We start from the raw sequence: 16,607 nt of genomic DNA, 5'->3' as shown, positions 1-16,607 counted from the left end.
ACCTGGCTTCCTTTGATATACAAATCTTCTGGAGGGTCCACTACTTCAAATGGCCCCTGAAGCCCCTTCATTCCTTGTGCTCCCTGTCAGAGAAGAGGGGGATGTCAAACTACTGTCTTTGTCTATGATATCTTAACCGATACACTAAGAGACTTAGTACAGATGGCTGAGCGGTTAGGGAATCGGGCTATTCGTCAGAAGGTTGCCGGTTTGATTTCCGGCCGTGCCAAATGAAGTTGTGTCCTTGGGCAAGGCAATTCACCCTACTTGCCTCGGGGGAATGTCTGCTAAATGACTAAATGTAAAAACGGTCCAATGAAGAGCAGTGGTCGGTGTGCCCATGCCTTTGGGCCAGGATTTCCATCGTGTTTCCATGACTTGAAACATAATTTCCTCAATGTTTGTCTTATTAAAACAAGGTTTGGCAGTTCCATTACTATTCTGAGATTTTATTCCAGGACTTTACAGGCCTTTAACCACACAAACAAGGATTTACCTCTTCTCCTTTTTGTCCTGGTAATGATCTTCCTTTCTCTCCCTAGAAGAACAGAGAGATAAAGCACAAGGATGGAGCAGATCTTGGTATGTAAAACGTCAACCTAAACACAAAAGTATTTGGTGAACTTACTGGGGACCCCCTTAGTCCAGGTGCACCAATGAAACCCTGCATAGAGAAAGACATGAAGTATTATGCCTCTCAAATTCATGCTCCTGAACCAATATAGTTCTTGACTTGACAGTAATAGTACTACTCACATCTTCCCCATCATAACCAATTGGCCCAATAGAACCTCTTAAACCTGGACGGCCTTGTTCACCCTGCCAGTGAGATAGTTTAAATATAGTTGTGTGAAATACGCAAATGACCAACTGTGCATACACAATACAACGACAGTACAGTATCGTTAAGTGGTCCTCATACTCACAGGCAGGCCAAAGACTCCTGGAGGCCCAGGGTCACCCTATCAGAGAAGCAAGTTTACTAATACAGTATATCCTGGACATGTGACAGTGAAATAATTAATAACGGTAAAACTACAATATTTAGGAGAGAATGCTTACAGGTATGCCAGGGTACTGGATGAACTGAACAACAGAATCTCCTTGTGTTCCTTTAATTCCTGGAAAACCCTGTAGATACAAATGTCAAAATCCTCAGGTTAAACCACCGGGGCACAGTAAACCTACTCCAATGCAGCATTCATCGCTAAATTAAATCAAACCAATTTAAATAGATGAGTTAGCTTTTTAATTACTAGTGCCATTTTAGATTCGTACATTGTATTATTTTGTACTTTTTATTCAAGCATGTTTCCTATGTCACATAAATGGTAACCTTTTCTACGTATATCTGTCTGAAACCTGTAGCCCCTGAACCAGAAGAGGAAATATGCTTTGTTTTCTACTTCAATGGGAGTCAGATGGCTGAGCGGTGAGGGAGTCGGACTAGTAATCAGAAGGTTGCCGGATCGATTCCCCGCCAAGCCAAATGACGTTGTGTCCTTGGGCAAGGCACTTCACCCTACTTGCCTCGGGGGGAATGTCCCTGTACTTACTGTAGGTCGCTCTGGATAAGAGCGTCTGCTAAATGACTAAATGTAAATGTACTTCCACCTAGTGGACAAATGAAGCTACTGCACCTACACACAAACATTCAAGGAATGTAGAAAGAAGTTTCTTCAACTTCCCGGCCAAGTGATTTATCCAGTCCAGTGATGCATACTTCCTCACGATACCAATGTTAAACAACGGACATTTATGTTAGCCTTATGGACATTCATGTTAGCCTAGCGGACATTCATGTTAGCCTTATGGACATTCATGTTAGCCTAGCGGACATTCATGTTAGCCTTGTGGACATTCATGTTAGCCTTGTGGACATTCATGTTAGCCTTGTGGACATACATGTTAGCTTTATGGATTGAGATGGGGGTCTTAACTCACCACAGCTCCAATAGGTCCGTTAAGGCCAGGGATGCCTGGGAACCCGGGGTCCCCCATAGCCCCTTTACACCCGTCCAGCCCTGGAAGACCTGGGATACCTCCTGGCCCAGGATAGCCCTGCAACACAAAAACAGTAGACCTATCAGGATGAACCCAGGCTCCATTCCATGACCTTAAACACACCGAGTACTGATTTTCACAGTTAGTCACATTATGACATACTTTTTTTACAATTACAACCATATTATGAATTACAGTTGGGCAAATGGGAATGGTCTAAACCAGGGGTGTCAAACTCATTTCGCATCGTGGGCCACATACGGCCTAGGGAGATGTCAAGTGGGCCGGACCATTAAAATTATACCATACTCTGCTATAAATAACCAAAATATCATGTCTTTCTTCTGTGTTATCTAATTTAATTGATATAAAGACCATATCGTATAAAGTCCGTCCAACCGCTTTAACAAGTAATGATCTCTTTGGTGGTGTAGTTGGTTAAAGCGTTGTACGGTTACATATTGTTAATGCGAATCTGGGATCCCAAGTTCGCGCCCCAGTCCAGTGAATCTCGTACGATATTCTTTAACTTTTACTGTGAGAAAATGACATAATTCTAAAGGCCTACGGATGTATCACAACATTTTAATGTGTGAGCACTAATATCAGATCAAAATGAACACATGTAGCCTTAATTAAATATTGAATAACGTAGGGTAGTCTACCGTCGGAGACAACCACTACCCCTCATTCAGCCAGTTTAAACGGCTGCTAGATGACGCTGTTCATTTTCAAAGCGCCGATAGTTCGGCTCTTTGGGCCGGCACAATCCGGAAGAAACCACCAAAGCTTCACAAGGCATCGTTCGCCCATCCCTAGTAGAGACCAAGGTATTAATTGATACCGTCTGCTGTTTTCAGTCTGTCTCAGTGATGCGGCTTGTCTTCTACTCTGATGGAAAGAGTGCGCCCCTTAGCGGATAATCCATGAATTACAGCGATTTAAAAATATTAATTCCATGTCTTTTATGCATTTTTTCCACTTTCAAATTATCCTGCGGGCCTGATCGAACCTCCTTGGGGGCCGGTTCCGGCCCGCGGGCCGTATGTTTGACACCCCTGGTCTAAACGGTACTCACAGGAAGACCATCTACTCCTGAATGTCCTGAAGCCCCAGAGACACCCTGAAACAACACCAAGAAATCCCAGGTAAGGATTAAGGAATAAAAACGTTTTTCTTGTTGTGTTTATAATAAGGTCGGTAATAAAGTGATCTGAATCAGAATGGGTTTTATTCGCCATGAAAGTTTGCACAGACAAGGAATTTGCTTTGGTAGGAAGGTGCATACATTAAACATATAGGAATCTTACTTTTAAATATGAGGACTAACTATTTCTAAAGGTAAATAACTAGCAGTAACTAAGTGGAATTAGAATTAAGTAACATGTACAATAAAATATAAAATATACGTTTTTACAATATAGAAATACAAAATATACAAATGGTGCAAGATGCAATTGTGAGATGCAGTGCAAAAAAAGCAATGTGTTTAAAGGACATTTATTCATAAAAGTCAAGCGTGAAACCTTGGCCTTGTTACCTCATCTCCTTTCGGACCGGACACCCCATGGAACCCCTCGTCCCCACGATGTCCAAGTTCTCCTGGTGGCCCCTGAGGGCCGTAGGAGCCTAGGCCCCCCTCCGGGCCCTGGTTACCTGGAGCACCTGGGGGACCCTAGCCCACACAGAACAACAAGTTATTTTAAATGGATGAGTCATTTAAAAAAAAAATTTGAATACCTATATTTTTCTGTCACAGACAGAATGACACAGAGGGGCTTAGGCCTTCTTTAGGCCAACATGCCAGATGGTGGAAGTTTTGACCCTTCTAGAATAATCATTTTAGAATGTGTGCATGAGAGAAAACTGTATATATAAAATCATGATCTACTTTTGATATTTTATCCATTTGACAGATATTTTTATCAAAATGTTTTCCAATATAAAAAGGACAGAAAATCGTGCACCATGACTGCAAATGTCAATCCTTCTTTAAGTTGACTCTATTGAAGATGAATGGCTTTCACTTACTAGTAATCCTCAACAACATACTATGACTTTTTAAATACATGTGTCAGCTAAATTACAAAATGTAAAGTACAGTGTTTGAAAAGTTGACACATTTTTGACAATAGGGGGCACTAAGTGGGTATAACACACAAACCTTCAATCGCACACCTTGCAGCGAGGAGGGGTAGAATTAGTCTAATGGTAGGTCTAACAGCTGGTTGTGACAGGAGAATAATGCAAAGTTTAGGCTGCACTATAGCACAAATGAACACGCACAGACAACTATGACTGAATTACTTTGTGCTTGTTGACTTTTATCCTGTTTTATTCTGATTCTGATTCTCTAAACTGAAACAGCGACCAGGCTGTATCCAGACAGACAAGCCTGCTTCACTTGGTTTTGTCTACCTCTTAGGCTGTATCCAGACAGACAAGCCTGCTTCACTTTGTTTTGTCTACCTCTTCTGACACCAGATACAGTATACCTTCCAGAATCAGAATCAGAATTGGTTTTTATTCGCTATGAAACTTTGCACAGACAAGAGATTTAGTTTGGCCGTAAGGTACCGACCGAGGCAGCCATCATCGGCGCCATCTTGAAAATGTCAGCAGAACATGAGGAGAGGAGAGGAGAGAAAAAAGTCAACCCCCAGACTATGCTCCTAGAGGAGTACAGTGTGGGAACAGGAGAAATAACATCTCAGCACATAAGCACAAACATTGTCCAACATTACAGAAACTCATGACTTGCAACGGAGGGAGGGGGTGGGGTGTAGAGGTAAGCCAGTGCAAACAAGCAGCATCTGTTCCTGCAGCCATAATAGGCGCTGGCCACAGACCCGCCTGCCACACGGGGGGAACGAAGCGGGCGTTGGATGGGGGACGGTGGGTGTGATGGCATATCTGTAGTAGGTGAAAGTTGGTGTGTGAGTAGGCCTGGGTTGTCGCCTTCGCCAAGGCCACAATCAGTCAGATTCTCAGTTCGCAGATTGTATTGCCATGGAGACAGCCTTGATCAGGTCCCAGACAGAGACAGCCATCCACAGGTGTCTGTTGGAAGGGGGGAAGAGGAGGGAGAAGGGACGACAAGAGAGTCTCGCAGCAGCACTCTCCAGGGGAGTTGTTCTTCCAGCAGCGGCCTTGGCCAAGGCCTGTGCTGGGTACGGGGCCGAAAGCAGATAAGATTGGGGTTGTTTGGGCGAGTAGCTGCATTCAATTTTCACGTCTACTCATATTCTTTATCCAACATCCAAGTCTCAGAGTCGGTCCAACTTCCTTTGCAGAGCCCCGAGCTTCTCCGTGTGGTTATCCATAGTATGGTTAAAAAGTAAGGGAATCAGGTGGCTGAGCGGTTAGGGAATCGGGCAAGTAATCAGAAGGTTGCCAGTTTGATTCCCGGCTATGCAAAAGGATGTTGTGTCCTTGGGCAAGGCATTTCTCCCTACTTGCCTTGGGGGGAATGTCCCTGTACTTAGTGTAAGTTGCTCTAGATAAGAGCGTCTGCTAAGTGACTAAATGTAAATGTAAAAACCACAGTCTGAGCTGCAACAGCTCTGCCCGGCGCATCAATCATGTCGGTCAGCCTTAGGGGGCTTTTGACAGCTGTTACCGTTTCATCAATTTTCCAATAAACCAGGGCAGCGTCCAATCCAATCAGCAGAAAGCCTGTAATCATGGTTCCAAATAGGAAGATGTCTTCAATGTCATCCACGGAAAGGGCCTCTAGGCACACGACACGCCAGTTCTGCCACGCGTCCATCGAGTAGCCGGCTGCGAACGTCCCGGAAGGACAGTCAAGTTTCCCCGAACCTAAGCTTCTCGTCGAGAAGATGGTGTCGTTGAGAGACCAGCTAATCAATTCCATGATTTTTTGTTGAGAGAGTGGTTGCGGAGCGAGTCTCTCACTGTATGACAAGACTAGACAATAAGATAGAAGCCAAGCAGGGAAGGTCAGGGGCAAGAGAGGGAGAAAATGCGACAACCTCACAGAGTAGGCAACTGTAGCATGTTGAATCCATAGCCCAGTTCAGTGTTTAACTTCAGTATGAATCTGTATAAAAGAGGGATGTATGTAAGTATGCGTGTGACTGAGTGTGTGTATGTTTGTATATATGTGTGTGTGTGTATTTGTGTGTGTATTTTGGTCAATGTTTAGAAAGAGTGTGTGTTGCTCCAGGGGTTACAGCCGGTGTGACTAGTGTGCTTGAAGTGGATGTGACAGCAGCTCTATGCTAAGCATGCTGTCTTTCTCCGGGTGCGCAGGACTGTGATAATCACTAAGACCCCCTGATTCCCCCCTAGTCCTTGTCACAACAACCATTGTGTGGGCTTGCCCAGGGTGGCTGGCACAGCGAATTACAGCCGCGCCGAACACAGCCGTATTTGGACAGCCAGCTGTCCACGTACGCCTCCAGAGATGCGACTTCTCACCCGGCCTTGGAACATCTCTTCATGGAGACACTAGTCATGGTCCTAACTAGAAGCATCAAAGGACTGTTGAATGTTACTCTCTTCACAAATCATATATAATTACACATTGGCTACAGTGTTGTGTAGAAGTGAAGAACATAATGGGGAGGTCAGGCTGTTGCCTCTTGTGGGAATGTGACACACAGGTCAATGTCTGGGTCAGAGTGTGTACGAGTGTGTGTGTGCGTGCGTGCGTGCGTGCGTGTGTGTGTGTGTGTGTGTGTGTGTGTGTGTGTGTGTGTGAACCAGCACACACAAGCCTGTGTCTATTAGGGTCAAATATTTTTTCCCAGGAACAAGATTTTCTTTTTGAGCTTTCAGAACTAAGGCCTACAGAAGCAGATATGTTCTCTCACAGTTATACTTAACATACTATACATACTTTGCTAAACTACAAGCTGTATAAGTAGTAAGTACCAGTATATTTTAGCTTTTTTTCAAACCGTGAAGCATGTGACTGTGTCCCTGTGTGTTCTAGTGTGTCTAGACTAAGGTTTTCCAAAAGACACGTCAACACTTTCTTCAAATCACATTCCCCATATCGTTCTTTGAAAAACACACTCCTTACTTTCTGTGCTTATAGTACACTTAGTCTCTGCATTTCTCTTAGAAAATGGTACATCACTTCCACAAAGGAGTGACCAGAAATTCAATTAGAATTCCGACCTCTAGACTACTGCACAAACATTCCAGGGTTTCTGATCAAAAATGCCATCAGACTCCTTCATAATCCCAGGCATTTCTCTGGCTTCCGCCCTCTGGGCCAAACAAACACTCGTGACACTGCGCCACCATACCAGAGACCCTTCCTCATCGACCCCCATTCATCCTCCCACTTCCTGTATGCTAAACTGCTACTGTTGGGCCAAAATACTGGCTATGTAGCTCTCACAATGGGCGCAGTTGACGATGAAAATATTAGTGTTCTTGTTCAAATGATGGTTTGCGCGCGTCGTACTGACGCAAAAACACATCGTTTTCAAAGAGTTTAAAGAGTACGAAGTGACAACGAACTACTCGCACAGTCCGAGTCACAGGACTTTAACGTCTTTAACACAAAGTTTCCATCTTGTGATTTTGCATGCTTTCCTCTTCTACAAAATAGTTGAAATACTATACAGTATTAAGGTGGAATTTATTTAATCTACTTTTAGCATTATATAGTGTTTTAAGTAGGCTACATTTTACAAATTCAATCTTCATCACAAATTAGCTCTGTAGCCTATTGTGAGTTGACCAGTAATCTCCCAAGCTAAAGGGGCTTCCACATACATACGTTTCTTAATCTCCCCCCCAACAGTAAACACAATAGAATTAAGATCTTCAAATGTCAAAACATCAGTCAGCCCATTTAATTTAGTGCATTTAACTCTTCTCCAGAAGCCTTTCCTCGTAGCACAACCTGATCTAGCTAGTGGTAATGATTGTGTCAACCGGCAAATCACACATCCTTTTTCAAAGACGACCAAAAAAGTGCAAATGGGACGAGAACCACTACAAGTAAGAACATGCAGAGAAGTCGTGCCTCTATGCTGGTCTACTTATCAGTACTGTCAGGGCTAGCATGAGGGGACACGGTCTATTGAGTGCCAGCGAGTGAAGTTACCAAGAGGGAGTACTATTAGTGTTCTAAGATTATCATTATTGACCAGGATGCTGGTCTGTTATTAACATTATATGATAATAAATATCACCTAACACATAATAATAGTAGATTTAACTACTTTGTCCAGCTGCGCTGTGTGTGAGTTTAAAGAGGGTAGGAGATGGTGTCCTCATCTGATCTGTCTAATGTCATGTTTATATAATGTCATGTTTATATAATGCCATGAACAGATATTAGAAATTCTACCTTTATCGTGTGGTGGGCCGGAAAACTGGTATTAACACACACTTGACCTATACAAGCATCTTAAGCCACAAAACCAAGGAGGGTACAAAGGTGCCCCTTTTTTAACACCTCCTTGTGAAAGACATGCTGATGCGGACGCACAGTCATCCAAGTAGGCTGACTGCTCCCACAGCCAAGGTCAACAATCATCATTGATTAACCTGAAATAGGGGACACTCAGCTGACATTATCGGGAGACTAGAGGTAATGGAACACGGACAGATTAAACATCATTGATTAACCTGAAATAGGAGTACTAGCTTACTAAATACCAAACACAGGGATGCAAACACATGTATGGTCAAAAAAGAGAGAGGTAATTGAAGCCCTCGCCCCGTGGCAAATATCCATATTTACATTGCCACCAACCCCCTGACATCCCTTGCCCATCCCTATATGCCCAGAGTAAAATGACATTCTGAAGATCAAAATACTCTGACACCAATTTGTAATATTCAATTTCATTTTTTATTCCGAGACATAAACTCTTATTAAATTATCTGGCACTTCACTTTGTCTGGTTTTACTCCTTCTTCCTCTTCTTCCTGGCCTCCTCTAAGGGCACTAAATGTTGATGATCCTAGCCAACTCCTTCAGCTAAGTAACAGCCTGGGAATGGCCCCTCACCACGAGATCAATGGAGGACAAGGCCTGTAGGTTCTTACCTTTGAGAGATAATTTGTTCTGCTTGACACAAGTTGTGTATGCCTTGGTCACCTTCCTAATAATATCCGTGACAGTAAGAGATTTCTTTAAGACTGCAATGGAAGCTCGGCTTCCCCTAAAACAGAGGTACTCAACAGTGGCTGAACCAGACTTTTATATATGGGGTGGCCAAGGGGTGGCCAGGGCTACGTCAGGGGGTCCACAGACCAAGACTGAAAATGTGTGTGTAACCTTAGCCTGGCATCTAAGCAGTGTAAATAATGATTGTTGATGAGAAATAGAAATTAAAATTCACTTAAGCCTGAGTTCTTCAGTGTGGCCTAGTATGGTCCACTAGGGTTACTTTAATCAAATTATACATTTACTATGAATAGACTGTCTCTACATCTGAATTGCAACTCATTTCTTTCTTACACACACTGTAGTGTAGGCTACTCACAAACTGGAGAGACTTTGGTCACTCTGTTTTCATGAATACACTGTATAATCTGGGTCTAACCAGGTTAGATCCTTCTTTTACATTAAAACATAACTTTTAGTGTATACTCACACAAAAAATGCCACAGCCATCAAAACAAGAACACTCATAAATCAACAACCAACATTTTAAAGTGAGGCTTAATCTGGGAAAAAAACGTTTGTGTCGGCTTACATGTGTGGCCTACAAACACAGGCTAAACTTGGCATGTAACTGACTGACTAGTATGCTGCTCTGAGTTCTTGGGGTGGTGCAAGGACTGGGGTCTATTTCCACCTGATCCTGTTTGCTCAGCTTTTTGAAGAAGTCTGCTATCTCACCGTTTCTTTTAATGTTTGAAGTGAACACTAAGCAGAAATAACATGTAGGCTTACACATCCAATTACCCACATTTGAGTCCAATCTCAGTCATAAACATATTCCCATTATTATCTTCAATCAACTAATTGATCATGGCTAGCCCTACTCTGAAATACGTATTTCGAACAGGCGTTATACAATAGCAAACAGGGTAGCTATCTGACTGCAGCGTTAATCTTTTGTATTGTTAATAAATTGATAAGGCATTTCATCAAGGAATCTAAGCAGTTAAAGTACAAAAATAGTGTAGCGACTGACTGGTGAACTGTGGATATATCCTCTATTGAAAAAATGCACTGCCAGATGTCAAAAGAAACGCTTCTTTTAACAAGATAACTTGAGATAAATTAAATGTCAATCAGCATCCAATTGCCATGGATAGCGAATTACATTTTGGGTTGGCACCTGGGGTGGCCAGTCGGATATCAGGGGGGTCCAGTGTCACCTCGGCCACCCCTTTGGCTACGCAACTGGCCAGGAGGAACTGAAAAAGCCAGGTAAAAAAAAGAAAGATCTAGCTGTCACTTTATAGGTTCCTGCAAGGGTGGGAAAAATACATTTTCTCAAAAGCCCTGAATCTTTCAGGTAAAAATGTGGGTTGTAATTTCCGGAAAAAATAAAACAATATGAGTCCAACGTAGTGTTTACATTAGGCTAGATAAAACTCCAAAAACTATTTTGCACTGAAATTAATCCAAAAAGTCTTGCTCCTGCGCTATGCGCACTCGCATTAATTTTCGATTTCAGTTCAACGTATGGCTGGGCCCCTGGTGGGGATGGGCTGGTTTTGGCCATTTAATTGCCGGACTGAAAATGGGGTCCCACTCCGGCCCTGATAGTACTTAGATTATATATAATATGAATAAATGACTAAATGTAAATATATATAATTGCAGCTCCCCCTGTCAATGATCTGGCACCCCCTCAGCACCTGCATAATGATCTGGCGCTGCCCCTGGCCATGGATCTTGCGAGAGGCCAACCGGCACTGCACAAATGTGCCGCCAATGGGAATTGCACTGGTATGAACATGTCTTTATATAAAAAATATATATATAACACTCCCAGATGTTGGGTGACTGCAGAGCAAGCATCCTGAACTTTGCAGATGGCTGTGTCTGCAACTTTCCCCGTTAGGTCACTAGTCCCTCATTCCCAGACCTGTTAAATGGCTGTACCAATTTCCAGACCCTGTTAAATGGCTGAACCCACTTCCAGGCCCTGTTAAATGGTTGAGGACTGGTGAGGTTGTTGGAGTAGGTTGCTGGTGGTAGCAGGAATCTGGGGAGGGGATTTTTAGGAGGATCATCACTAATTTATGAGCTCCACATTCCAGAGATGTCTCCGGTCTTCCTCAAACAGGGGTTCTGATTAAAGAGGGAGACTCTGGAAAAGGCTCTCCATCACAAAACAGGTGTGTGAGAGTGTGTGCGTTTGTAAATCGAGTGCTGTACATTTGAATATTGCGTGTGTGCCTTGTTCGTCGTGTGTCAGTAACACGTGTAAGTGTAAGTGTGCGTTTATGCTCTTGAAGATTCTCCGGGCACCTGTGTGCACTACTTTACTGCGGATCCCACTGTAATTGTGCACCTCTACTTTACAAGGGGGCAGTAAATATGTCACTTTTCCGTTAAAGGATATCATTGGGGCTTTGGCCGTCTATGCAACATCTGTGTACTCACATTGCCACATTCCAGCAAATGGAAACCAGCACGCTTATGCTTCGTCACACTGTTAACGTACGGAATAGACGAAACATTTCAAAGTACGAAACTCAACAAAATGGAATGAGAAAGTGTAGCGTTGTACGGACGCACATCTCACTGAGGCACACCTGGTTGTGTGAGTGCAGCGTTGGACACGGGCACCTATGTACCTTTACCTATACATGGCCATATAAGTGTTATGAGGCATGGCCCCCTTGACACAGAAGCAGGTCAGTGTGCCAACATCTCACCAGACTCGGGGGGCCTGGAGAAGGCTGGGCTGTTTCTGCTCAGGGATATCGCCTCCTGACACAGAATACTGCTAATCCCATTAGCTGTGTCTCACACTAATCCTCTTTACTCCATTAACACACCACTGGGCAATGCTTCACTTCCTTCTCCTCAGAAACACACATGGAGAAGTTTGACACCTTTCTTTGTTCTCTAGGCCCTCACATAAAGACCCCTGTTAATTTATGCTGATACGCCTAATGCCAGATTGAAATCACAAGAACCAATTTCAATGTTTACAATAGCAAACATTGTGTACTTTGAAAAGGGTGGGTGGGTGATGAAAATATGGATTTACAATTATAATATTTACCTCTGTCTATCTGCAGCCATGCTGCCTCATAGCCCTAGTCTGACAGTAGCATAGGGCAACAATGTGGAGGATGATTCCTCTGTAATCAGGTTAAGGCTGGAGTTGTGCATGGTGGAAGGTGAAAGTAAAGGTTGGGGTGATGGAGGTGTGGATGGTGTTGGGGGTGAAGTCCTACCCGTGCTCCTTTGGCAGGGGAACACTGGCAAGTGGTGCAGTCCCGTCCACCACATTCTTCCAATATGTCGCCCTGCAAGGCATAACAGATCAGTATCATACAGAATGCAACAACAGAAACATACATTTGGGAGTAAACGTAACTATAACTTAGAGTCACACATCATCAGTAAAGTATCTCTTTGGAACTTCAAAAACAAAGAACATTTGTAATTAACATGAGAACATGAAGACAAACAACAGTACTGTTGTTAACAAAGGGCATTAATATCTAGTGCTTTCAGCTGTTACCCTTGTGTTGCCCATATGACCCAGTAACCAGAGCTTAGTAAATAATCATCGAGGATACAATGTTGACAATCTGAGAAACTACTGTTCAGGTGTTGTTGCTATAATCCCAGAACAACCTGAGCCAGAGAAGGTTATTAGTGACACAGTGGCCCAGTTGACCCCTTTGACCTCTGCAATGAGCTCAGACAGAGCTCAATCAACTAACTGAAAATCACGTTTTATTTTATCTTCCATCACTCCATCTCCTGGATCCGTTTACCTTTAATTAGGGGGTAACTGACTGTTTGCCCATCCTTGGCATAATATGTATGTGCAATTGTGTATACATTTTACAGTGGGTTCTCTTTGTTTATTTACTAAATCATTATTTCTATCTTCTTAATTTAAATTCCTTTGAGAGGTTTATGTTTAAATATTCTTGCTCTTGTGGCTGTCTGAGAGTTGCCAAACAACATTTTGTTGTATTCAATAACAATAAAGTATTTTACGGGGTAACAACCTTAGTATTAGACTTAAAACATAATAATGAAAACAAAAATAATGAAAACTTTGAAATTAACGGCCTAAAGTACATAATGAAACACAAAAAAAATCCCAAACAGCATAGAGCACATGCTTGTTGTAGCATATGGTACTCTCTACCCTAAACAAAGCGTAGTGAATAATGAGGTGTTGACACTTAAGTGTGGAGAAGAACCGTTTTCCTCTATCCCATAATTACCACAGCATTGGAGATGCCATGGCAACAGCCTTAGACACTGCTACCCACAACGGTGACAGTTAGGCCCTGCTGCACACCAAGCTCTGCTCAAAAAACAGCCTGCATCATCATCTCACACCATCCTAACGGTACGTGTCCACTACAACGGAGCGGAGCGTCGGCTTCCAATCCATTTTCAATGAAACCGGGCGTTGACGCTGGTGTAGGGCATTGTGGGAGCGTACGCGAGCGTCAACGCCCGGTTTCATTGAAAATGGATAGGAAGCCGACGCTCCGCGCCGCTCTGCACCGCTGTAGTGGACACGCACGGTAACACTTCTACACTAAACAGAGACAGATGTTTATGGAGGATCTAATGATGTAAGTATTCTTGATGACATCACCTCTGTGGGTTTAGAGATGTGAAGGTCGATGAATCTCAAATCATTGTGATTGCACGCCTCACTTTAAAAATCTCTCACAGATTACTGATTAGAGGATGGAGAGAACACGTGTGGGCACATGACGGACAGTCATGGTTCCCTCATTACACACACATATACACACACATATACACACACATATACACACACATATACACACACATATACACACACATACACACCACTCGACAAAGGTAGGTAGTCTTTAGGATTAATGGCACTTAATCAGTACAATCAAAGTACAATTATTCTGTACCCCACACCTTCTCTGCACCTTCCTCCCCACCCCCATCACCTCCCGTTCTCCATTCCCACCACCCCCAACACCTACCCCAGTATGTAGGGTGGTAATGGGGGATCGGAGAGGGTTTTAACCGCCAGACCAGTGGAACACCTATGTGGTACAGCAACATGTTCCTTAGCCTGCCTGTGTTAAAAGAGGCTTGTAAAATTCCTTGTGCTTGTGGAGCACTAGTCAGGCATGCAGACAAGATGGCTTTATCTGGTTAGATTGGCGATAAGCCTCTACTCTCAAGGCTTAATTTCCATATGCAATGAAAGAATGTGCGTATCTGGAGTTCTGTCAAATCAGGAGTAATGTTCTGTATCCATCCTGGTCATGCTCTCACTCTTTCTGACGTGTTTGGACATACAGGGAAATATTTAAAATATATAATACCACATTTGGTTCTGTACATTGTCTTTCATAGGTCCTCCAAAAAGGTTGCACTGGTTCAAATCTCCCAACACCTAACCTAACTCAACCTGTGTGAACTAAGGACGGGAGTCAGGAAGTAATCATGGGATCTTATTTTCCTTGGCAAGACGGTGCGGAGCTAGGTTGACACATGCAACAAGAAAATACCTGGCAAAAGGTGTCACGTGAATCACATGTATTAAACAGTCACGTGAATCACATGACTGCCATCAATAATTAGGCCTAAATACTGTAGACAAATCATAATGCATAACTCTTGTGTAAAACCTTGGTCATATACTAAAATGCATCCACTCACCCCAAACACGGTCTGTCCAGCCACCAACACGAACACAAGCCACCTGGACAGAAAAACAGGCACAGGAGTTAAGACAAAATATTATTTTTAACTGAAATGTAGTTTCATTACATCCCATCCCTGTTCTGTCATCTACAAAAATCCTGAATGTTCATTCTGCTATGTAGCCTATGCAGATCCTCTCTGTTTATAACATGAAGCACGGATGGATCAGCAATACAAACTGGGCAAACACATTGTGCAAAAGGACAATTTCAAATACAGGCCTCTATTCAGTGTACACGCATTCACGCCTCTTCTTGGATTTAAAACAACTAGGTTTAGTGGAGTGCATGAACCAGACACAGTATCTGCCAACTATTTCTTTCCGATTCAAAGAGAAACTGACCAGTGAGAGTACACAGTCAGTCTGTCGATGGGAGAGAATATGAAAGCTTATGCATCTCACCCCAGATGGAGGCTGCAACAGGTGGTCCAGCAGATAGAGAATGTCATTTGAGCCACTCGGGGCGTTTCCCGTTTCAAGTCCTTGGCCCCTTGTGTTTAGCCTCTGACTGTTCCACAGCCAAGGATACGACCCCACCTCCTGTCCTCTCCTAGGATGCGGACACATATGTTAAGCCTAATAGATTATCTCCACACAGGAAGCCAGGTAGATTGACTGATCAGGGTATTGTTCAAGTCAATGCTGTTTCAACAATTATATAGGTAACCATCAGCTAATGTCTCAATAAACTGAATGGCATTACAGAAAAAATAATTTAGGTCTTGTGATTGGTGCACAGATTGGGTTTATCACAAAAGGGCACTGGATTAAAATATTTAGCCACTGATTAACAGATCACAAACTGAGATAGAGCCCATCTCATCGTTATGATCCTCCTCTTCAACACAAACATGATCTGTACACTTCACTCCACATAACTCTAAGATGTAAATGACTTCAAATTGCATTGAAACAGGAAAGAAACAGGAATTTGCTGGTTTTGTAAAAAATCTGGTTTTGCAGAATAGAAACGCATATAAATTGAATGCTTTATAAATGGCCACAAAATGCCTAAAAACCAAGTAGTCAAATCTAGCTATGTAAAAATGTAACAAGTAACATGAAAATGGGGAGTATATTAGCCTACTAAATTGAAGAATTCCACAAAATATCAATGAAAAAGACGCATTCACTGAAAACTACGTAGCCTAGAGGAAATTCAGACCATTGACATACAAAACAACTAAATAATGTGCGTCGAGGCACGTCCATACACCTTGACAAAATAAAAAAAATTCTTTAAAGTTAAATTACACTTACCCTAAACGTTGTCCACTGTGATGTTCGACGCAGACACTGTTTCACAAGTTTAAATATCACTGTCGTTGTCCTTGCACTTGCTTTTTGAATAGAAAAGCATCACATTCGCCTATGATTAAAGTAATAACTTATTTAAAATGACTAATGTCCAATAGTTTTATGTTGCAGAAAAGAAAAGAAAACAAGAAAAAATTAACTATCAAGCCTAAAACCTTACAGAAACACTTGACTTCAACAAGTGTGAAGGAAGTACTCCATCGCTGTGCAACCGCACTTGTTACCCTATCAATCCCCCAGAGCGCAAAGTATCTTGTCAGATCATGCACACTTTAATTCTATTTCACATCGGGTTACTTCATAGGGCACTTCGTGTGACATGTTGGAGTAGGCAATACGGTGCACAGTACAACATTTGGAACAATTTCGTCAAAAAAAAAAAAACCTTGAGAGTTTAACAGACAAATCGGATCTTAGTTAGGTTATGGCATT

General features: G+C 42.7%; 1 protein-coding gene across 4 annotated transcripts in view; it reads right to left on the bottom strand.

Annotated features, from left to right (window-relative positions):
* Positions 1–16,607, bottom strand: part of col4a4 (collagen, type IV, alpha 4) — a 32,511-nt gene extending 15,904 nt beyond the window's left edge. For 2 of the 4 annotated variants that reach the window (XM_047036540.1, XM_047036543.1), the window contains exons 1-13: positions 16,119–16,607; positions 15,261–15,408; positions 14,813–14,855; positions 12,364–12,435; positions 3,545–3,679; positions 3,083–3,127; positions 1,945–2,061; positions 1,063–1,131; positions 927–962; positions 757–819; positions 629–664; positions 497–538; positions 3–83 (exon numbers count right to left, since the gene is read on the bottom strand). In XM_047036540.1, the coding sequence (XP_046892496.1) occupies positions 3–83; positions 497–538; positions 629–664; positions 757–819; positions 927–962; positions 1,063–1,131; positions 1,945–2,061; positions 3,083–3,127; positions 3,545–3,679; positions 12,364–12,435; positions 14,813–14,855; positions 15,261–15,307 (786 nt within the window). In that variant the 5' untranslated portion in view covers positions 15,308–15,408; positions 16,119–16,607. The remainder of the gene's footprint in view (positions 1–2; positions 84–496; positions 539–628; positions 665–756; positions 820–926; positions 963–1,062; positions 1,132–1,944; positions 2,062–3,082; positions 3,128–3,544; positions 3,680–12,363; positions 12,436–14,812; positions 14,856–15,260; positions 15,409–16,118) is intronic. The other 2 variants (XM_047036541.1, XM_047036542.1) reach the window with 2 other exon arrangements.

This window comes from Hypomesus transpacificus, chromosome 15 (genome assembly GCF_021917145.1).
Source record: "Hypomesus transpacificus isolate Combined female chromosome 15, fHypTra1, whole genome shotgun sequence".
NCBI lineage: Eukaryota > Metazoa > Chordata > Actinopteri > Osmeriformes > Osmeridae > Hypomesus > Hypomesus transpacificus.
Note: the sequence above shows the minus strand (reverse complement) of the source record. Positions and strands in the feature narration are given on the sequence as shown.